Below are 23,680 nucleotides of genomic sequence, written 5' to 3' on the forward strand. Positions count from 1 at the left end.
AGGGCTGTCCTTGAGAGCAGGGTCCTTGTGACCCGGGGTCTGTGTTCTGGGGCAGGGACTCTGTTGCTGCCAGGGTCAGCACTCAGCCAGCCTTGGGGGTTTCCACAGGGATAGAGAAGGACCTGTGCATTGAAGAAGAGACCAAGGGAAGAGCAGTGTGAGGTCATTCTGCAGTAAGACAGTGCTGCCTGGGTCAGGTTTGTTCCCAGCTCCAGCAGATCCTTGAGAAATTTCAAAGGGAATTTGAAGAACAACATCAAGGAAGCATTTTCCTGCCAGGCAGAGTCTTTGCTTTGACTTTTCCTCTCCTGTGGGCTGTGCTGACTGTGGTATATCAGAACTAATTTCTCCCCTCAAGAATGTCCACATCAGAGCATCTCCTGAGCCCTGCACACACAGGTTCCCAGGGCAGAGCCCTGATTGCAGGAGGGGTCTGCAGAGCATAGCTGAGCACAGGGCAGGTGGGATGATGTCTGTGAGCACAGAGCAGGAGGTGACATGGGCAAAGAGAAGCAGCTGCAGGGACAGCTCCAGGTATCAGAGACATTTTCAGGGAAGGAGAAAGAAGGAACTGCTTCCAGAAATGCCCTGGCAAGGGAGGATTTGGGAACTCCCTCATATCGCCTGCAGCGCAGACACTGATATTCTACAGAACTCAGGCAGGAATGAGTACTAGAGAGACCACAGCTGACCAGGGAGTCCCAGCAGTGGCACGTTCAAGGCAGCACAAAGCAGACCTGCCAAAAATGTCCTGAAAAAAGTCCTCCTTAATACAGAGAGTCAATGTGAATTGGAAGAGGTTGTCCTCGTAGAAGTGTTCCCTAACCTTTCGTTGCATTTTCCAAATCTCACAGCTCTCCCCACTTGATGGCTGCAGATGTCCAACAGCAGCAGCTCCATCAGCCAGTTCCTCCTCCTGCCCTTTGCAGACACACGGGAGCTGCAGCTCCTGCACTTCTGCCTCTTCCTGGGCATCTACCTGGCTGCTCTCCTGGGCAATGGCCTCATCATCATCACCATAGCCTGTGACCACCACCTCCACACCCCCATGTACTTCTTCCTCCTCAATCTCTCTCTTCTTGACCTTGGCTGCATCTCCACCACTGTTCCCAAATCCATGGCCAATTCCTTGTGGGACACCAGGGCCATTTCCTTCTTGGGATGTGTGACTCAAATCTTTTTCTTTACATTTTTGTTCTCAACAGAGTACTTTGTTCTCACCATCATGGCCTATGACCGCTACGTTGCCATCTGCCACCCCCTGCACTACGGGACCCTCCTGGGCAGCAGAGCTTGTGTCCACATGGCAGCAGCTGCCTGGGCCAGTGGGTTTCTCTATTCTCTTCTGCACACAGCCAATACATTTTCAGTGCCCCTCTGCCATGGCAATGCCCTTGACCAGTTCTTCTGTGAAATCCCCCAGATCCTCAAGCTCTCCTGCTCAGATGCCTACCTCAGGGAAACTGGAGTCCTTGTGGTCAGTGCCTGTTTGTATTTTGGTTGTTTTGTGTTCATTGTGGTGTCCTATGTGCAGATCTTCAGGGCTGTGCTGAGGATCCCCTCGCAGCAGGGACGGCACAAAGCCTTTTCCACCTGCCTCCCTCACCTGGCTGTGGTGTCCCTGTTTCTCAGCACTTCCTTCTTTGCCTACCTGAAGTCCCCCTCCATCTCCTCCTTATTTCTGGACCTGTTAGTGGCATTCCTTTACTGTGTGTTTCCACCAGCAGTGAACCCCCTCATCTACAGCATGAGGAACCAGGAGCTCAAGGATGCCATGTGGAAACTGGTGACTGGATGCTTCTAAGCAGCAATAAACTGCTGATCTCCTTCTGCATATCGCTGGTCATGGAACTCACATTAGGACCAGTCTGTATTTAGTAGGGACTTTTCGTTTCTGTGGGCTTTTTCCATCTGTTTTGTCTCTGATGTAATAACACCTTCATCCCATTCCTCATGCAGTGTCTCCAGGTCTTGTTTGACTCAGACATGGCAGCAGGAGAAACACTCCCCTTCCCCTGTACCTGCATCACCACCAGTCTGCCTCTTTCATCTCCATTGTCATTCAGGTGTTTCCACCCATACTGATGTAATGGCGATGCCTAAGGACATCTTTTCAGCAGTCTTGCTGGTTTTATGCACTTCACTTTGCTCACAGGTTTTCACCTCTGCTTGTTCATCGTTCAGATGCCGTTCAGCTCTCTCATACCTGCTTTGAACTTCAGAGAGCTGGAAAACATCCCATCTTTCAGAAGTCTAATGAACTGTTCTGTGAGAAGGTCAGTGTGTTGAAAAGTGACCTTTCTATGGATCTGATTGAAACTGTTCTGGGAGAGAATCTCCTCTGAGAGCTGACCCCCTGCACACGCTGCTTGGCCGTAGCAGCAGCTGAGGAGAGAGATTTCATGGGTATTAAACTGTGTCATGTTGAACTGCTGTTTGTTGTCAGAGAAATCTGTCTGTGCCTGTGAGCACAGATGATGCCAAGAAAAGTGTTGGGAGTCCCAGGAGGCCAGTGAGGGAACTGCTGGGCTTGGGGAAGAGTAAGATTCTTTATGCAGGGCTGGATCTGAAAATACTGCTTTTCCTGCCCGTCCAGATCTCCTTAGGAGACTGACACCCATTGCATAATGTGGCTGTCACTGCTTCTATCAACTGAGCCATGACAGGAAATAGTCGTGAAGAGAAAATATCCTCCATTGTAATATTCCTTTGAACTGTTCATCATTAAATACCTAACTGAAATCCAATTATTTGTAGAAGTCTGGATTTTGTTAATGAAAAGGACTTGAACAGATATGCTTGTTAAGGCTTTCAGTATTTCCATGAGCCCCTATTGTATATTTGCTTCTGAGTCCACAGACCCCAGATACTAAGAGGAGAGTGAAGAAACCTCTTAAAATGTCAGTCAGACCTAATGCCCAAAGAACCTTGAAGCGTTCATGGGCCCTACTGGGAGGCATTACGGACAAAACCTCCCACTTAACATTCTACACCTTTGAAGTGGAGGCCATGAGGACAAACCCAGACACAGCGCAGGCAGCTCTGATGCTGAGGACACCCTGGCTTGGTCTCATGAAGCAAAAATGCCAAGTGCTGAGCCCAGCCCCTGGGCAGGGAGATCCTGACCCTCACCTGTGTCTCAGGACTCCTCCTTGGGATGTGGGGAGTGTGACACCAAGGGAAGGACAGGGATGTGACACATGGTTGCCTCCCCTGGGGTGGGTGCAAGGGGACAACAATGTTCTGTGGCCATGAGGACAATGTGTCTCCTCTGAAGCCTCTGTGGCAGGGCCATCAGCCACAGCTAAGGGGGCAAAGACCTCGTTACTATCAGGCCCTTTCATCCTGGCTGGCACCCTTGGCCATCTGCACCACAGCCCATCCCACACTGCCCCACACCTGTGCCTGTTTCCCTGTAGGCTGCAAGCACCCAGCACCCTTCCCAACCTTGATCTCACCCCATGATGTCCCTGCCTGTTCTGATGTCTCTCCATCCTCACCAGCTGCTCCCACAGACACAAAGCCACCAGCTCATCCACACTTCCTCAAAGTGACATTTTACACCACAGCACTGCCCTCAGAGTGACATTTCTTTATCCTCACGTCCACTCTGACCTTCAAAGCTGCACTTTCAGTGGATTTGATACCCTATGTGCTTTCCACATACCACAGACAGGGCTTCCCTTAGCCTCCCCTTCCCCGACCTATAGAAGCAATGGTCACTCAACCTCTCCACACAAGACCCCTAATTGTAACTTGGCAGACTTTTACTGCCCACACGAGTGTTCCTCCCCATTTCTCCAGACTGGGGAGCACCACACTGGGACTGACTGCTCCAGAAGTGGCCTCACCAGTGCTGCATCCAGATGGACAAGAAGGGCCCTTGTCTGTGTGGCCACGCTCCTCCCAGTGCAGCCCAATGTGCTCATGGCCAGATTCCTGTTCAGCACCTCTGACTGCTATGGCAGCCCCTGGAATGACCAAATTCTTCTCATGGTGTCCGGTTCTCCACCCATCATGTCTGAGCTGCCTTGATGTGGGGGTGTTGTGCTGGAACTTTTGGTCATGGTTTCATCCCAGCTGAGGGCCGGGTACCACACAGCTACTCTCTCTTTTTAACAGGGTGTGGGGGTGGATTATGGCTGGGATGAAGGGAGAAAAAAAGAAACCAAAACACCCAAAACATCGTGGGTTGGGATAAGAACAGTCTACTGGGCCAGCAGAGAGAGACTGACAACAACAACAGGACTTTGTAGTACAATATACAAACTGGGGCTGCACAATGCAGGTTCTCACTGACCCGCACAGCTCAGGGGGAAGAGCTCAGAGCTGTCCTGAACCTGGACAGTCCCCAAAACTGCATGTCCTGGATCTGTACGATCCTCTCCCCTCCAGCCATCATCTGAGCATGACACAATTGAATGGAATACACTCTTTGGCCAGTTTGGGTCACCTGGCTGTGTCCTGGCTGTGTCCCCGCCCAGCTCCCTGGGTGCAACTCGTGTTCTCGGAACCAGGGCAGCATAAAAACCTGAAAAGTCCCTGACTGCTTGGACACAACTCGTCCATCCCTGTGTTATCAGCACTGCTCTCATCTGAACTCCCAAACACGGCATTACACCCACTGCCAGAAAGAAAATCAACTCTATCCTGGCAGAAACCAGGCCACCTTTGCAGACAACAAGTGCAACACAACAGTGGGCTCACTCTTGTAATCATACAGTATGGATAATCCCTTGTGTCAGTTATGGTCAGCTGGGGCTGTTCTGTCCCCTTCCCAGCACTTGTGCACTCCCAGTTGACTCATTTCTGGAGCAGAATTAGTCCAAAGCCCTTGATGCTGTGCAAGCCCTGCTCAGCAAGGAACAAACACATTTAGTTAGACTTTTTTGCTTACAAATCCACCCCGCAGAACTCTGGGGGCTGCCAACATGAGATTTCATTCCAGCCCAGACAAAATATGGTCAGGAGGAGAAGATCTCTTCTGGTTGGAAACCTTCTTGATGTTTCTGGTCTGGAAATCCCAGCATTTGTCAAGGTCAGTTTGAAGTGCAGCTCCATTTTGCTAACAGTGCACATGTGTGCATGCAGGTATCTCTCCAAATTGTGTTCCCTCTAACAAAATGACAGCAATTGGTGTTAAAGAACCTGGGACTCTATGGCTGGACGTTCAGCATGTTTGAAGGTCGATGAAGGTAGATGCTGAAAATGAAATCAGGCCTTTTTAGGACCATTCTCGTGGCTAGGAATGCCCTGAGCTCCAAGCTTACCAGTGCTCCTAGTGCAGTGCCTGGGGAGGATTCAGTCCCCACACCTTTTGCTTTGGTGCTATTGTTTTACATGAAGAAGTTTTGAATGTGGATGCAGGTAGATCTGTAAGTTGACATCAGGCCCTGTTAGTACTGTTCCCTGTCTGGGAACGCCCTGAGCCTCAAGGATAATGGGGTTGCTCACGGGCTACATGGGGGAGTTTCAGACCAGGAACCTCTTTAATTCCTCACACCTTTGGTTGGGGAACTATTGCTATACTTTTAGAATATTTTAAGGGTGATGCTGGTAGAGCTTGAAAATGACATCAGACTCTGTTAGGATCGTTCCAATGGCAAGGAATGCACTGATCTCAAGGGCTACTGGGGCTACTCGCCTCTCACAGTGGAAGTTTCAGCCTACGAACATCTTTTATCCCTCAAATTTTATTTAGGATGGAGTTATTGCTGGAGCTTTAGCAGTTTTGAAGCTGGATGGTAGCAGAGCCTGGAAATGACATCAAGAACTCTTAGGACTCTTCTCCTAGCAAGCAAATCTCTGAGCCCCAAGGTTACTGGGGCTGCTAGTTGGCTACCTGGGCATGTTTCATTCCAAGGAACTTTTTTCAACCCTCTCACTTTTTCTTTGGGAGATATTGCTGGACGTTTAAAAGTTTCCAAGTTGGATGCTGGTAGAGCCTGGAAATGACATCAGGCACTGATACAACCATTCCCTTCATAAGGACTGACCTGAGTCCAAGTATAACTGGAGCTGATAGTGCTCTACCTAGTGAGGTTTCAAGGCAGGACAGTCTCTCAGCCCTTGATTTTCTTTTGGGGGATTTATTGCTGGATGATCTGCAGTTTCAAACCTGGACGTTGGTAGAGCCCGAAAAATGATGTCAAGCACTGCCAGGAAGATTCTGTTCCCTATGAAAGCCCTGAGCCCTAGGGGTACTGGGGCTGCTTGTGGATTATCTCAGGAGCTTTCAATCCAGGAACATCTTTCATCCCTCAAAGCTTTTTTTAAGGATCTATTGCTGTTCGTTTAGCAGTTGGAAAGTGTATACTGGTAGAGCCCAAAAGTGACATCAGGCACTCTCAGGATTGTTCCCTTTCTAAGGACAGCCCTGAGCCCCAAGGTTCCTGGTGCTGCTAGTGTGCTACCTGGGGAGGCTGTAGTCCAGACCCATCTTTCATCCCTCGCACGTTTTGTTTGGGAGATATTTCTGGATGTTTAGTGTGTTTGAAGGTGGACACGGGTAGAGTCCTAAAATGGCATCAGGCAATTTTAGGACCGTTCCCTTGGTACTCATGTACAAGGGTCAGGTTATAATGCTCACTCCCGGAGGAGAAACAGACAGACACTCTGTGGGCTGGGAGGAGAACAGTTTACTGACAAAATCACTGTGAAAAAATTATAACAGCACATCACAAACTACACTGACATCCAGTGATATCAGAGAGTACTTTACTGACCAAAGGACCACAAGGTACTGCACAATGCAAGGACCAGCCAAACGCCACAGCCACAGTCAGACTGCCCTTAAGGAACCCAGGAGTGCCCCTCCCCAACCAGCCCCTTTGATGAGGGAGAGATGTCAGGTGGTGTGGAAAACAGCCTGGACACATTCAGCTCAGCTGTGCTCACTCAGGTCACCTCCGCTAACTTAGCTCACCTCTGCTGGCTGCTTGGGGAGGTGAACTGTTGCCTGGCCAGAAACAGGACAGCTGTGCATTTAATCTCCCCCGTCAGTCACATATTTCTACCTGTCCAAAGTCAAATCACAGTGTCTGAAATCATCGTTCCAACAGTGGATCTGCACAGCAGCACTTCTGGTTGCTCTCTAGATTTCCCTTCCCCTTGGACCATTCAGACACCTCCCAACAATCCAGCTGCTGCTCTGAGTTCCAGGGAGTTAAACCCTTGCCTTTCTGGCAGTTGTCTGACTCATTCTGTCTTTAGCCAGCTCTTGAGTTGTGGTGATTTCACAGTCTCCTTCCTCACTAGAACATCTCTCACAGGGTTAAGCTTTGTGGCAGGTGAACCTCACTGGTGGCAGATTGCACTTGGCATAGAGTGAGGAGTGTTTGATTTAATGGTGAATCTTGTCAGGTTTCTTGTGTTGTTGGGAAAATAACTCCCTGTGTGCTGCCTGTGTGCAGCCAGTTCTCTAAGGAAAGCAGGGGAGCTGGTACAGAGGGGCTGTAATGCCCCACTGTGGAGTGCAGAGAGAGACCTGATGTAAGGACAAGGGATGCAAGTCCCAGTTGGCTGGTGAGAGTCATGGTGGGCTTGTGGAGATGTGCAGCAAGGTTGTCCCCACTGCCTCAAGGGACCCTTTTTCGGACCAGTCCAGACCTCCTTAGGAGGCACCCTGGATCAATCTCAGTCAGAGGTTGTCACCTCTCCTCTACAGTGAAAATAATAACCTACACCCTTAAAAAGAAATCAATTTTACTCTGAGCTCCCTTTGAAACAGCTTCAATGGTCTGTACATCTCCTGAAGACTTGAAGATAATTACATCAAGAGACATAGCTCGTTAGGGCTTGATTTTTATGTTTAATGAGCCCTGGGGTGCATTTGGTGCTGAGTCCTTGAAGCTCAGGTACTGAGAGGAGATTACACAAAAATCTCCATGTCAAAAGCAGAAGCCAAAGTACCTGAAGTATTAATGAGTCCCGCTGAGAGCCATTGCTGGCTGAGCCTCCCCAGGGACTCGTTAGCACAGGTAATTGGAGGCCATGTTGGCTGGTAGGCAAAGGCAATGTACAAGCAGCTGAGATGCTGAGCAAGCCCTGGGTTGGTTTGATGAAGCAGAAAGGCCAAGCCCTGACCCCCAGCCCAGGGAAGACAGGTTCTGTCCCTCAGGCATTGCTCAGGGCTCTACCTGGGGCAGCGTGGGGTGTGTAATGCTGAGGGAAGAACAACAGGATGAGAGTTTCTCCTCATTGGTGGCCCAAAGCCCAGCTAGAAATTCATCTGGCCTCCATTTAAATAAAAGAAAGAGCAGGGAGACCCTCCATCCCCTATCAGATTCAGGAGGAAACATTGTGGAAAGATGAGGCCAAGGCTGAGGTGCTTAATGAAATCTTTGCCAGTGTCTTTAGGAATAGGAGCAGTTGTACAGAGAGAATCCAATTCCCTGAGCTGGGAGACAGGGACAGGGAGCAGAATGAGCCCACCTCAATCCAGGAGGAGATGGTCCTGCTGCACCACAGAGATGTGCACAGATCTGTGGGACTGAATGGGATGCAGCCAAGGGTGCTGAAAGAGCTGGCAAGGGGGGTTCACCAAGCCACTTTCCATCAGTCCTGGCTGACTGGAGAGGTACCAGCAGACTGGAAATCAGTCAATGTAACCCCCTATGTAAGAAGGAACAGGAGGATGGTCAAGGAAACTACAGGCCTGATGGTTTGGCTTTAGTCCCAAAGAAGCTGATGGAGCAGATCATCCTGAGCAGCATTATCCAGTTCATGAAGAACCCCCAAGTGATCAGGCCCAGTCAGCTTGGGTTCATAAGGGCAGGTCCTGTTTGACCCACTGAATCTCCCTCTATGACAGGGTGACCTGCTTCTTGGACAAGGGAAGGGCTCTGGATGTTGTCTACCTTGACTTTAGCAAGGCCTTGTACGCAGTTTTCCAGAACTTTCTCTTAGAGAAGCTCACTGCTTGTGGCTTGGAAACTGTGGTGGTTCAGCCCCAAGCAATGGCTGAGCACCACATGCTGCTCGCTCACTCCCGGAGGAGAAACAGACAGAGCCTCTGTGGGTTGGGATAAGGACAGTTTCCTGACAAAAGCACCATAAAAGGGAACCAATAACAGCCCCAATTGGACTCACACCCAGTGAAAGCACAGAGAGTACCTTGCAAACCCAACAATAACAGAGTGCTGCACCATGCCATGACCACCCCCCCCCAACCAGCACCTTGGATGGGGAAGTGAAGTCAGGTGGTGTGGAAAACAGCCCAGGAGAACTCAGCTCAGCTGTGCTGGCTGCTTGGGGAGGTGAGCTCTGGCCTAGACAGAACCAGGACATTATTGACCCCTATTTCAACACCATCTACATCATGCCCAGGTCTTACATTTTCAGAGTACTGGGGGGGTTCATAACATCTGATGTTTACCAGCAATGCCACAGGACCCATCAGTGAACAGGGCATATTTTTCTCATTTTCTTTCAGTTCACTGTACAGTGAGGCCTCCTCAGCACGTGGCACCTGTTCCTCTGGTGATATTCCACAATCTTTGCCTTCTGGCCAGTCTGTGATCACTTCCAGGGTTCCTGGGTGATTGGGGTTTCCTATTCCAGCCCACTGTGTGGTAAGTGTGACCCACTTGCTCCACGTAGCATAATTGGCATAGTGTGTAGGAGGGGCCTTCCCGTTGAACATCCAGCCCAGCACCAGCAGTCGGGGTGCCAGGAGGAGCTGGGCTTCAGTCCCAATCACTTCTTAAGTGGCTCAAACCCCTTCCTGTGCTGCCACTATTTCCTTTTCTGTTAGAGTGTCTGGATCCTCTGTAGCCCCAACTCCAAAACCCAGAGACTGACCTTGAGCCTCCCCTGGTGCTTTCTGCCAGAGTCTCCAGGTAGGGCCATTCTCCCAGGCTGACCTGTAGAACACATTGTTTACATCTGGCCCAGTCTGGACGGGCCCAAGGGCTACTGCATGGACTGTCTCCTGTTTGATCTCTTCAAAGGCTTCTCACTGCTCATTGGAAATCGTTCTCTTAACAGGTTACACAGCAGAGAGGGCTGACAATGAGACTGTGGTTTGGGATATGCATTCTCCAGAACCCCACAGTGCCTAGGAAAGCTTCTATCTCCTTTCTGCTGGTTGGTGGAGACGTATCTACTATTATATTGATAACATCCATTGGGGTCTGACGACACCCATCCATCCACTCCTAAAAAGTGGATTCCTTAAGCAGGTCCTTTCCCTTACTTTGATGGCAAAACCAGCTTTAGCAGAATTCGGATCATTTTCTTCCCTTTCTCAAAAAATTCCTTAGCTGTGTTGCCCCATGCCATGACATCATCAATATACTGTAGGTGCTCTGGGGCTTCACCCTGCTCTAATGCAGACTGGATCAGTCCATGGCAGATGGTGGGGCTGTGTTTCCATCCCTGGGGCAGTCGATCCCAGGTGTCCTGGATTCTCTTCCAACTGAAAGCAAAGTCTGGCCTGTATTCTGCTGCCAAAGGAGTCGAGAAAACCACATTTGCAATGTCAGTTGTAGTGTAGCACTTGGCTGCTTTTGACTCCAGTTCATACTGGAGTTCCAGCAGGTCTGGCACTGCAGCACTCAGAGGCAGCGTGACCTCATTCAGGGCACGATAATCCATCCTCAGCCTCCGCTCTGCACTGGGCTTCTGCACTGGCCAGATTGCACTGTTGATGGGTGAGCGGGTTCTACCAATCACTCCCTGACTCTCCAGTTGATGATCAGTTTCTGAATGGGAATCAGGGAGTCTCTGTTGGGTGTGGTATTGTTGCCTGTCCACCATCATGGTAGCAATTGGTACTCGCTGTTCTTCAGCCTTTAGCAGCCCCACAACAGCAGGGTCTTCTGACAGTCCAGGCAGAAGAGACACTTGTTCAATGTCTTCTGTCTCTGAGGCAGCTATTCCAAAAGCCCACTGGTACCCTTTTGGGTCTTTGAAGTGCCCTCTCCAGAGGAAGTCTATGCCCAGGATGCATGGAGCTGCAGATCATCAGGATCACACTAAATCATCTCCCACATGGCTCATCCCCTCAGATAATGGATATCTCTCTCCATGGGCATCCACTGGTCTGGCCAATACACAACATCTTCAATGAACTGGTACCTTGCCCTTACCCTTGATAGAAGTCACCTCCAAAGGCTGAGGGCTTGAGCCTTCCTTCCAATTGCCTTGTTACTGCCTCCTTCTCTGGACAGGGATCCCAGCTGCTTGGCCTCCCTGCCTTCTCCTTGCTGCCTGCCTCATTGTCCCAGCATCGCAGTAGCCAGGTGATGATGTGCTCCCCTGGAAGGCGGCTGAAGTCTTTTCTCATGTCTCTCAGCTCAAGGACAAGGATCGGGTTATAACCTCTGGTATTGCCTCTTCAGGGCCTTGCAATGGTCCCAGTTCATCAGCATCTCTCCCGATGAGGACTGATTTCTCCATGTATTTCTTCTTCTGGATAGAGGTTACTGACAGGCGTACTGGTTGGCTGTCTGGATCAGCTCTGGGGTTGGCCTCTGAGGTTTGAGCACCCATGGTGCTTGTTGGGGAGACTGGTGGAGTTGCACTCTCTGAGGCACGGGTAGCTCCAGTGCCTGTTGGAAGGGTTCTTTCTGGCTCAGCTGTGGTGTTGGTTTCTGAGGCCTGGGCCGCCACAGTGCCTCTGGATCTGTTTTTCTTGTCTAGGTATTTTTTCATGCCCTCCCACACCCCATGCCACCCCTGACCCTTCAGCCCAGGGAAGACCTCTTGGCAATATTCTTGGCACAGTTGTTGGTCACATAGGTCCACACAGACATTCAGGACAAAGAGCAAGACACATATGCTGGTCTGAACATCCCTGGGATAGGCAACATTCTCAACTGATGCTGTAAAAAGCCTAAAGGGAAAAGGGGAGGAGAAAGCACCCCTCACCTCATCCTCTACCCTTATTAAAACCTTCAGATCTGACCTTGGGCTCCAAAAAGGGCTGTGGTGGTTCAGCTCCAACCAGTGGCTGAGCAGCACATGCCGCTCACTCACTCCCACAGGAGAAACAGACAGAGCCTCCATGGGCTGGCCTAAGGACAGTTTACTGACCAAATCACCATGAAAGGAGAACAGCCCACAGTGAATTTCACTTATACCCAGTTATGACCCAGTAACTGCACAACATGATGATCACCCTGATGACTCGGCTGCACTTTGACTGCCCTGGAGGCACCAGGAGTGCCCCTCCCCAACAAGCCCCTTTTCTGGGGGAGTGATGTCAAGTGGTGTGGCAAACAGCCTGGGCTAACTCAGCTCTCCTGTGCTGCCTGCCTGGGGAGGTTAATTCTGCCCTGGCAAGATCCAGGACAGTTGGGATAGGATTGGGATGGGGATGGGATTGGGATGATGTAGTCAGGGCACCCATCGATCAGGTGGACTGTCAGTGTACCAGGGTTGTTTGCCTGTGCAGCTGTAAAGTCACAGGCTGTAGGAGGTGATAACTGCCCTACGACCTGTTCAAATCCTTCCACAAACTCTGCCAGCCAGGGACTGGCTGCTGAGGAAGGGGAAATGTTGGAGAGACTATAACAATGATCATTAAACTGTTGCCCAGAGGAGCAGTCAGGAAGATGCCCAGGAAGAGCCAGAAGTACAGGAGCTGCAGCTCCCGTGTGTCTGCAAAGGGCAGGAGGAGGAACTGGCTGATGGAGCTGCTGCTGGACATGTGGTGCCTTTGGGTATGGATGGTCCTAACTGTGACCATCTGGTGTCTTTTCATTTGGCCAAAGGAATTCCCCACCAGGCTCAAAAATGCTCCTCTTCCCAGGCAGCATTGCTCTATTGGACCTTGATCCCACTCATGTCTCTTGGACCACCTCTGGCCCTTCAGGTGACAACAGGGGTTGGTGTCTGAGCAACTCTCTCCTGGCCTCCACCCTCAGTAATTCCCTTGGGCACTGGGATCAGCAGCTCCCAGGCAGCCATGCTCCTTAACCTTTACAGGGGGTCAGAGACCCCTGCCTGTCCTTGCCTGGGGGTCCTGTCTCATGCAGAGACAAGGAAAGGTGATTGTCCTGCCCAGCTCTGGTTTGATCAGGAGAAAGTACTCTGCTGGACACAAGGATTTCTCCCCAGCCAAGGGAGGGAAAGTCAGTGAGAACTTCAGTTTCTTTCCAAGTAGGTCCCCTGGAGCTCCAGGGAGGAGTCCAGAGGGGATGGAGAGTATGATGTCTTCACCTGCTCCTCTGCTGTGAGCTGGGCTGGGCTCCTGGGATGGACAGAAGGAGCTCAGAAATATTGCAGTGCTGCAGAGAGACAGCTCTGGCCAGGAGCAGCTCCTCTGCCAAGCACACAGGGCTGGGGACACTGCCTGTGGGCACCGAGGGGAGACCTGTGAGGCTGAGAGAGCTGATGGATGCTGAGAGCTCACTGGAGGAGAAATCTCCACAGCCTCTCCCTGGTATGTCTGTGGGTGTATGGCAATGTAGGTTCTGTTCCTGGAGGGATCTCCTAAAGCTGGGACATGGGGCAGTGTGTGGTGTCTGTCAGGAGGACAGGTTCTCTATAGGACCAGAAGGTGCTGCATGGAAGGGATGTCCTTTTGCCCCATGAGAGGGACAGGGCAGGACAACTGTCTTCTCCTGGGCATGGTTGAGAGGTGCCATGGGCTGTCCTTGTGAGCAGGGTCCCTGCAACCTGGGGTCTGTGTGCTGGGGCAGGGACTCTTCTGCTGCCAGGGGTCAGGACTCAGCCTGCGTGCTGGGCTTTCCACAGTGATAGAGACAGCAGCTGTGGGTTGAAGGAGTGACCCAGGGAAGGGCAGCACAGGTTCCCTCTTCTGTAAGAAAATGCTGCCTGGGTCAGCTTTACTTCCAGCTCCAGCTGATTCTTGAGACATTCCAAAGGGACTTGTAAAAAAAAAAATCAAGGAAGCATTTTCCTGCAAGGCAGTGTCTGCTTTGACTGTTCCTCTCCTGTGGGCTGTGCTGTGGGAGATGAGAACTTATTTCTCCCCAAAGAATATGCAATGAAAACTCAATTCTTATTAAGACTTTGGAGCTTTGCCTGAGCCCTGCACACACAGAGGTTCCCAGGGCAGAGCCCTGATGCCAGGAGGGGTCTGCAGAGCAGAGCTGAGCACAGGGCAGGTTGGATGAGGTCTGTGAGCACAGAGCGGGAGGTGATAAGGGCAAAGAGAAGCATCTGCAGCGACAGCTCCAGGCAGCAGAGATGTTGTCAGGGAGGGAGAAGGAGCTGCTCCCAGCAATGCCCTGGCACTGGGGATTTGGTACCTCCCTGTCATCCCCCACCGTGCTGATACTTTCCCACAGAAATACCCTGGTTTCTGCCACCCAGCACAGACTCTGCACCCAGAGTTCCAGGGTTTCAGGCTGAGTCTTGTTGTTGGCAACCCAACCCCCTAGTGAGTAGAAACCCATGAGTGCCTGTCTGTCTGTCTGTCCCTGTCCTTCCAGTTTTGGCTGGAGCATTTTTCACTGTTTCCTCTCCTGTAGTTGCTGTCTCTGTCCCACCCTTACCTGGGGCTCTGGGCATGTCCTTTGGTGGGGCTGGCACTGAGCTGACCCTCACTTCAGGACCCCCATCTGTAGGACTGAAACTATTCACTGACTGCTGCCAGGCAGGACTGAGTTCTCAAGACCCCACAGCCAACCCTCCTCCCACCAGTGGCACACTGAAGCCAGCACAAAGCAGAGCTCCCAAAAGGGACCTGGCAAAAATCTTCCTGAATACAGAGTCAATCTGAGGGTGTTTCCTAAGACTTGCTAGAGGTTTTTGTCAGAGGAGCTCCTTAACTTCTTGCTTCCTTTTCCTCCTTTCACAGATCTCCACACTTGATGGCAGCAGATGTCCAACAGCAGCAGCTCCATCAGCCAGTTCCTCCTCCTGCCCTTTGCAGACACACGGGAGCTGCAGCTCCTGCACTTCTGCCTCTTCCTGGGCATCTACCTGGCTGCTCTCCTGGGCAATGGCCTCATCATCATCACCATAGCCTGTGACCACCACCTCCACACCCCCATGTACTTCTTCCTCCTCAACCTCTCTGTTACTGACCTTGGTTGCATCTCCACCACTGTTCCCAAAGCCATGGCCAATTCCTTGTGGGACACCAGCGCCATTTCCTACACAGGATGTGTGGCTCAACTCTTTTTCTTTTTCTTTTTGATCTCTACAGAGCTCTTTCTTCTCACTGTCATGGCCTATGACCGCTACGTTGCCATCTGCCACCCCCTGCACTACGGGACCCTCCTGGGTAGCAGAGCTTGTGTCCACATGGCAGCAGCTGCCTGGGGCAGTGGGTTTATCTGTTCTTTGCTGTACACAGCCAATACATTTTCACTGCCCCTGTGCCATGGCAATGCCCTTGACCAGTTCTTCTGTGAAATCCCCCAGATCCTCAAGCTCTCCTGCTCAGATGCCTACCTCAGGGAAACTGGACTCATTGTGGTCGGTGCCTGTTTAGCTTTTGGTTGTTTTGTGTTCATCGTGGTGTCCTATGTGCAGATCTTCAGGGCTGTGCTGAGGATCCCCTCGCAGCAGGGACGACACAAAGCCTTTTCCACCTGCCTCCCTCACCTGGCCGTGGTCTCTCTGTTTCTCAGCACTGGCATGTTTGCCAACCTGAAGCCCCCCTCCATCTCCTCCCTATTTATGGACCTTGTTGTGGCATTTCTTTACTCGGTGTTTCCTCCAGCAGTGAACCCCCTCATCTACAGCATGAGGAACCAGGAGCTCAAGGATGCCCTGTGGAAAATGATGACTGGATTTTTAAGCAGCAATGTCATATCAAAAATCGTGTAACTGATATTATGACCACTTGCTATTTAGTCGGGTTTTTAGTGTTTTGTTTGGGGTATTTTTCCTTCTAGTTTTTCCAAGCTCTATTAACATGCTCCTCGTTGATCCCATTCCTAATTCAGTATCTGCAGGTCTTGTGTTAGCCAGAGACTGCGTAATGATGAGCTCTGCTCTCTTTGTTTCAGGTCTGCCTTCCTTACTTTTGCTTTTTTCTTACATTTATTAAAAAATTACAATCAGGTTTTCATCAGCTGAATCTCTCCAGTACTTGTCTGAAATGGCAGTGCTTTCCCACCATGACAGACAGGAATTTCCAGGAAATTTATACATGGCAACAGAAGAAATACTCACCTTCCCCTCTACCTGTGTTACTGTTAGTCTGTCTCTTTCATCTCCCCATCATCCAGGTGTTTCCACCTATCCTGATGATACAGCCATGCCTTAGGACATCTTTTCAGCAGAATAGATTGACACATGTAATTCACTTTGATCACAGGTTTCCCCCTCAGCATGCTCTTTGGTCCTTGTAGCTGCTGATCAACTCTCCAGTTTCTGCTTTGTGCTACAGAGTGTTGGCAAACATCCCATCTTTCAGAAGTCTAATGAACTGTTCTGTCAGGAGTTCAGTGTGTTGATAAGTGACCTTTCTATGTATCTGATTGAAACTGTTCTGGGAGAGAATCTCCTCTGAAAGCTGACCCCCTGCACACGCTGCTTGGCCGTAGCAGCAGCTGAGGAGAGAGATTTCATGGGTATTAAACTGTGTCATGTTGAACTGCTGTTTGTTGTCAGAGAAATCTGTCCATGCCAGGTACTTGTGCACTCCAAGTTGACTCATTTCTGCAGCAGAATTAGAAAAAAGTCCTTGATGCTGTGCAAGCCCTGCTCAGCAAGGAACAAACATGTTTAGACTCTTTTGCTTACAAATCCAAACCACAGAACTATAGTGAACACCAACATTAAAATTAAGTCCACCCCATCTATTCCATAAGATCAGGAGCAGAAGATCTCTCATGGCTGGAAATCTTGATGTGCCTGTTCATCAAATCCCAGAGTTTCTCAAGGTCTGTTTGATGTGAAGCTCCATTTCCTTAACAGTTCACATCTCCTTGCAGATGGCTCTTCAAAGCTGTGCTGCATTAAACAAAATGACAGCAATAAGTGTCAAAGAACCTGGGACGTTCAGTTTCTTCAAAGGTCGATTATGGTAGAGCTTGAAAATGACATCAGGCATTTTTAGGACCATTCCTGTGGCTGGGAATGCCCTGAGCTCCAAGCTTAACAGTGCTCATTGTGAAGTACTTGGGGAGGTATGAGGCCAGGAACATCTTTCAGCCCTCCCACCTTCTGTTTTGTTCCTCTTCCTGAACCTTTAAAGTTTTGAATGTGGATTCTGGTAGAGCCTGTTAGTACCATTCCTTGTCTGGGAATGCCCTGATCTCCAAGGTTACTGGGGCTGACACCTTTTTCTGGGGAGGTTTCAGGCCAGGAACGTCTTCCATCCCTCACAGCTTTTGCTTGGGAGCTATTGCTGGATGTTGAGCATTTTTGAAGGTGGATTCTGGTAGAACTGGAAAATGACATCAGGCACTTTTAGGACTGCTCCCTTGGCATGGATAGTCATGAGCCACAAGGTTACTGGGTCTTCTTCTCCACTCACTCATGAGGATTCAGGCCAGGATCGTCTTTCATCTTGCACAACTTTTCTTTGCGTGCCATTACTCTGTGTTTAGCACATCTGAAGTTGGACTCTGATAGGGTCCAAAAATGATGTCAAGTACTTTGAGAACAGACACTTGGAAAGGAAAGCCCTAAGCCCTAATGTTACTGGGGCTGCCAGTGTGCTTCCTGGAGAGGTTTCAGGCCAGGAACATTCTTCTTCTCTGGCATCTTTCATCGTTCACACCTTTTGTTTGGGATGCATTGCTGTACGTTTAGCAAGTCCAAAGGTGGTCGCTGGTAGAGCCAGAAAATGATTCCAGGCACTGTTAGAATGATTCTGTTGTCTATGACAGCCCATAAGCCCAAAGGTCACTGGGCCTGCTAGTGGGCTACCTTAGGAGGTTTCAGGCCAGGAAGGTTACTAGGCCCTCACCACTTTTGTTTGGGAGCTTTTGCTGGATGTTTAGAAGTTTGAAAACTAGAAGCTGTTAGAGTTAAAACCTGATGTCTTGCATTGCTATCACCATTCCATTGTCTATAAAAGCCCTCAGCCCAAGTGTTACTGGAGTGTCTTTTTGCCTACCTGGGGAGTTTTCAGGCCAGGAACATCTTTCAGCTCTCACACCTTTTGCTTGGGATCTATTACTGGATGTTCAGCATTTCTGAAAGTGGATGCTGGTAGAGGTAGAAAATGACAGCAAGTACTTCTAGGACTATTCCATTGTATATGAAAGCACTGAGCCCCACGGTTACTGGGGCTGCATTTAGTCAACCTGGGGAGGTTTCAGGCCAGGAACATTAATCCACCCTCGCACCATTGGTTTGCGAAATACAATAAAGGCAGGAGATTCTCCCTGGCACTCCTTTTGGTTTTAATACATTAGTATTATTAATAATATTATTAAAACATTAATGACAAAAGAGAATCAGGGAGAATTTCCCACCTTGGATGTGGGGGGTACCATTGTGATTGAGGATGAAGAAAAGTCTGAGATACTTGATGCCTTTCTGGCCTGTCTTTAGTAATCAGAGCAGTTTCTCTCCTGATACCCAGACCCCTGAGTGGAAAGATGGGGACGAGAAGTGGATGGAAGACCCCAACATCCTAGGAGATCCTTCTCACTTGCTTTTCAAAGACTCTCTTGTTTCAAACGTGGTCTGTTGGATCCACCCACACCAACCTATGACTCAGTTTACCCCTTGGCTTTCATCCAGGCTGTGGCTGCCAAAATCAGCCAACTTACACTGCAAGAAAATCACCAGGTGTCCAGCACCAGGTTTGTCTTTAGCAGCTGGGTGGCCAAGGAGATGTCAAGGATGCCAGGCAGCTGTGCCCTGTGCATGGCCACCATGGGCAGGGAGAGTGCCTGAGGCCTGCTGGGCACAGGGATGCCTGGGGACCAGCACCCCAAAGGCCTTCCTCCAAAGGGTGCTGGGCTAAGGGGTGGCAGGCAGGGCTGTGGTGGGTGGGACCACGGTGGGTGAGGTGTGTGTGGGCAGGGCTCCAGTGGATGGAGCTTTGACGGACAGAACATTAGTGGGAGGGGCTTCTCTGGGTGGAGCTGTGGTGGGAGGGGCTTCAAACCTGGCATGGCATGGCATGGGATGGGATGGGATGGGATGGGATGGGATGGGATGGGATGGGATGGGATGGGATGGGATGGGATGGGATGGGTCGGGATGTGAAGCGAATATGATGTGTTCTGCCTGATGAGCTCTGACCTGGGTCTGAGGGCTCCATGCAGGAGAGCAGCTCTCTGCAGTGCAGGTCCCAGGCCCAGCCAGGAGAAAGTGGCAGAGATGGGCACAGCTGCACCAGGGCTCAGGCAGGGACATAAGGCCCCTGGCTCAGCTAAGCCATGTCCCTGGAGCCCTTGGCAGGAGACAGTGTGGGTGCAGGTCACAGGGGAGGCTGGTCCCAGCCAGTGAGACCCACGAGCCCCCCAGGATCCTGATAGAAGTAGATTTTGAAAAGTTTCCAAGCCATACAAAGTAAAATGTGGTCACTCAGTGACTGTAAATAATACTTCTGTGTACATCAGTGCCCCTATTTCATTCATTGACATGTAAAGTGCAGGCTCCTTGAAGGGTTATTCCATGCTCTTTGCACCAAGGAAAAGGAGTCATTCCCAAGGGAAGCAGTGGTGCCTGCAGGTCCCTGTGACACCATCACCATCTAACTGAAATTGGCAGCTTGGCTTCCTCTCTGCTTGCAGTGGAGCAGATGTTCACACAGACTCAAACCGAGCTGGTGAGGTCGAAGAACACAGGCAGCCACAGTGGTGAGCACATTGCCTGTCCCTCAGAAATCAGTACCAGTGATCCTCCCAGAGAGGAAAAGAGTGGCTTAAAGCTGGAATTTCAGGCAAAAGGGAATGCACAATGCCTACCACTGTTGTATTGAACATCTCTGAAGTTTACACCATCCTTAGAGAGATGGGGCTGAAGGGCAGTCAGAAAAATGCATCCTTCAGGTCCAATTCAGTAAACCAAACCAAATTAGGTGCTAATTTAGTTAGCGGTGGATATGGATCTGCTACTACTGGATATATAACTTGAGTTATTTTATTTGTAGCTCTGAGATCCTGTACATTTCAAATTGACACTTGTTAAGGTACCGCTCCTGTCTCCCCAAAAGGGAGGTGATGTATCTATGGCACCTCGTGCGCTTGGCTCGAGTACACAAACAGCATTCATGGCAGATCGGGCAGGCACTAATTCCTGCTCCACACCCAGGCCACCTGATATTACTTGACCCTGTACTTCCTCCCATCTACTATTGATTTTTCACACTCTTCCTAGTTTAAGCTGACCCGAATTAAAAACGTTATCCTAGTCAGACCAGGTCTCCCTACATTCACCACACCAAAAATTGTTCCCAAATTGTACAACCACCTCCTGCTTCCATGTGAAACATTCAAATACAAAGAGTGGTTTACATGAAAAATCTTCAGGCCCGTGTATAGAACACCAGGGAGCAACAGTGGGATCCAAACTTGCCATGTGTTTAACTCAGTCACTCGCCACTCACACCAGAGTGAACTCATTTCACTCACACAAACAGTTCACCAAATCTAAATACTCAGCTCTTTATGACAGAATCCAAAGGCAATACCAATCAATCAATGCCCAGAGCAGCAACTCCCTGTGGGGAATCAAACCCTGGTCTCCCTCGTGACAGGCAGGAGTTCTCCACTGAGCCACAGGGTACGCTGGTACAGAAGGGCGCAGCAAGTCTCCAGGCTCACTTTGTGCTCACTGAAACGTTCCCCATTCAAAGGGTGCCCCTCGTAACCAAACAATGGACGGTGCCATGGGGTGTTTTTAGAGCAGATGACAAAACTGGACACAACACACTCCAGCCACTATAGCAAGGAGGACCCAGACCGGCCTCAGATTCCCATATGCAACATTGCTACCAACGTTGCTACAGAAAGCCCTTACAAGCATGTCTCTCCAACTCATTTTCATTAAAAAATATCAGCCTTTTACAACTATTTGGATGTTAGTGATGTCCTTAGTGATGAAGATTTCAAAAGAATTTTCCTGAAGGACCTTTTTTTCAGTCATGGGTATTTTCTGTCCTGGCTCAGTTGATTGATAGAAGCAGTGACAGCAGCATTATGGGATGGACATGGGTCTGCTAAGGAGACCTGGACAGGCAGGAAAAGCAGTCTCTGGAGATCCAACCCTGTCTGGAGAACCTTGCTCTTCCCCAAGCCCAGCAGTTCCCTCACTGGCCTCCTGGGACTCCCAACACTTTTCCTGGCATCATCTGTGCTCACAGGCAGGGACAGATTTCTCTGACAACAAACAGCAGTTCAACATGATCCAGTTTAATACCCATGAAATCTCTCTCCTCAGCTGCTGCTACGGCCAAGCAGCGTGTGCAGGGGGTCAGCTTTCAGAGGAGATTCTCTCCCAGAACAGTGCTTTTAATCACATACACAGAAAGGTTGTCAATACACTGCACTTCTGACAGAACAGTTCACGAGACTTCTGAGGGATGGGACATTTTCTAACCCTCTGAAGCTGAAAGCAGAAACCAGAGAGTTGAAAGGCATCTGAACGACCAAGAGCAAGCAGATATGGAAACCAATGAGCAAAGTGAAGTGCAAACATCCATCTAGTTTGCTGAAAAGATGTCCTTAGGCATGGCCACTGCATCAGGAGAGGTGGAAACACCTGAATGACAAGGGAGATGAAAGAGACAGACTAATGCTAATGCAGGTACAGGGGAAGGGGAGTATTTCTCCTGTCATTGGTACAACTCAATTATAAAAAAATACAGTCCAATTATAAAAAAAGATGTGGTTTCTTATAATTTGAAAGGGGGAACAAAATAAAATTGTGGGTGATTGCAGACAGATGTGATGCACAAAGAGCACAGCTGGTCATTACGCAGTGGCTGGGTCACACAAGACCAGGAGATACTGCATTAGGACAGAGATGAATGTGCACCTTGTTATAGCTTAGAGACACTAGAAATAAGAAAAAACAAACCAATTACTAAACCCCCTATAAATAAATAATGGTACTAACGTGACATGCATGGCCAGTGATACACAGAAGGAGATGAACAGTTTATTGCTGCTTAAAAACATACAGTGCTTAGTTTCCACATGGCATCCTTGAGCTCCTGGTTCCTCATGCTGTAGATGAGGGGGTTCACTGCTGGTGGAAACACACAGTAAAGAAATGTCACTATCAGGTCCAAAAAAGAGATGGAGAGGGAAGGGGGCTTCAGGTAGGCAAAAATGATTGTGCTGATAAACAGGGATACCACAGCCAGGTGAGGGAGGCAGGTGGAAAAGGCTTTGTGCCGTCCCTGCTCTGTGGGGATCCTGAGCACAGCCCTGAAGATCTGCACATAGGACACCACAATGAACACAAAACACCCAAAACCTAAAGTGGCACCAACCACAATGAGTCCAATTTCTCTGACATAGGTGTTCGAGCAGGAGAGCTTGAGGATCTGGGGGATTTCACAGAAGAACTGGACAACGGCATTGCCATGGCAGAGAGGGAGTGAAAATGTATTGGCTGTGTGCAGCACAGAACAGAGAAACCCACTGGCCCAGGCAGCTGCTGCCATGTGGACACAAGCTCTGCTGCCCAGGAGGGTCCCGTAGTGCAGGGGGTGGCAGATGGCAACGTAGCGGTCATAGGCCATGACAGTGAGAATATAGTACTCTGTGAAGATCAAAAATAAAAAGAAGAAGAGTTGAGCCACACATCCTGTGTAGGAAATGGCCCTGGTGTCCCACAAGGAATTGCTCATGGATTTGGGAACAGTGGTGGAGATGCAGCCAAGGTCAGTAAGAGAGAGGTTGAGGAGGAAGAAGTACATGGGGGTGTGGAGGTGGTGGTCACAGGCTATGGTGATGATGATGAGGCCATTGCCCAGGAGAGCAGCCAGGTAGATGCCCAGGAAGAGGCAGAAGTGCAGGAGCTGCAGCTCCCGTGTGTCTGCAAAGGGCAGGAGGAGGAACTGGCTGATGGAGCTGCTGTTGGACATCTGCTGCCATCAAGTGTGGAGACCTGTCAGAGAAGGAAAGACAGTGATTAGTTAGGGAACTCTTCTTTGAGGAAAACCTCTCGTAACACTTAGGGAATGCCCCCAGACTGATTGTATGAAGGAGGACTTTTGGCAGGTCTCTTTTTGGGAGGACTCTTTTGTTCTGCCTTGAGAGTTCCACTGCTGGGAGGAGGGTCAGCTGTGGGCTCTTGATAACTCAGTCCTGCCTTGCAGCAAAAAGTAAATATAAGTGTGGTGTGATGGGCTAATTGAACCTTCCCAAACGCGTGGTGATGAGCAGCATTGCCATGGCCTTCTGCATGGGGCTCCTCTCTGGGGCACAAGGCTCCCTAGGAGAGTGGTGCTATTTTAGGAGGCAGCCTGCAGCCCAGCAGGAGCCCCCGGAAGTCCTCAGTCCTACAGATGGGGGTCATGATGTGAGGGTGAGCTCGGTGCCCCAACAATTGATGTGCCCAGAGCCTCAGCTAATAGTGAAGCAAAGGCAGCAAGGACAGGAGGGGAAAGAGCAAGAAATGCTCCAGCAGAGGCTGGATGCACAGGGACAGACAGGCACTCAGGTGTTTCTCCTCACTGGGGGTTGGGCTGTCAAGAAGACTCCTGATGCTAAGTCTGTGCTGGGTGGCAGAAACCAGGGTGTTTCTGTGGGAAAATGTTTGTACTGTAGGGGATGTCATGGGGGTACCAAATCCCTACTGCCAGGGCATTGCTGGGAGCAGCTCCTTCTCCCTCCCTGAC

At 50.0% G+C, this 23,680-nt stretch overlaps 3 protein-coding genes across 3 annotated transcripts; 2 read left to right on the forward strand and 1 right to left on the reverse strand.

The window, feature by feature from the left end:
• Nucleotides 1-877: 877 nt before the first annotated feature.
• On the forward strand, nt 878-1,804 carry LOC311203106 (olfactory receptor 14A16-like; the record flags this gene model as incomplete). The annotated part of the gene is made up of 1 exon (XM_084277741.1): nt 878-1,804. The coding sequence occupies one exon, from the start codon at nt 878-880 to the stop codon at nt 1,802-1,804; it is 927 nt and encodes a 308-aa protein (XP_084133867.1).
• Nucleotides 1,805-14,793: 12,989 nt separating this feature from the next.
• LOC311203107 (olfactory receptor 14A16-like) lies at nt 14,794-15,747 on the forward strand (the record flags this gene model as incomplete). The annotated part of the gene is made up of 1 exon (XM_084277742.1): nt 14,794-15,747. One exon carries the CDS (start codon nt 14,794-14,796, stop codon nt 15,745-15,747), a length of 954 nt encoding a protein of 317 aa, XP_084133868.1.
• A 6,253-nt stretch (nt 15,748-22,000) lies between these two features.
• On the reverse strand, nt 22,001-22,924 carry LOC311203108 (olfactory receptor 14A16-like; the record flags this gene model as incomplete). Its single annotated transcript, XM_084277743.1, has 1 exon — nt 22,001-22,924. One exon carries the CDS (start codon nt 22,922-22,924, stop codon nt 22,001-22,003), a length of 924 nt encoding a protein of 307 aa, XP_084133869.1.
• Nucleotides 22,925-23,680: the final 756 nt, after the last annotated feature.

The sequence above is a fragment of the Gallinula chloropus genome, assembly GCF_964237585.1.
Source record: "Gallinula chloropus genome assembly, chromosome: 35".
Lineage (NCBI taxonomy): Eukaryota > Metazoa > Chordata > Aves > Gruiformes > Rallidae > Gallinula > Gallinula chloropus.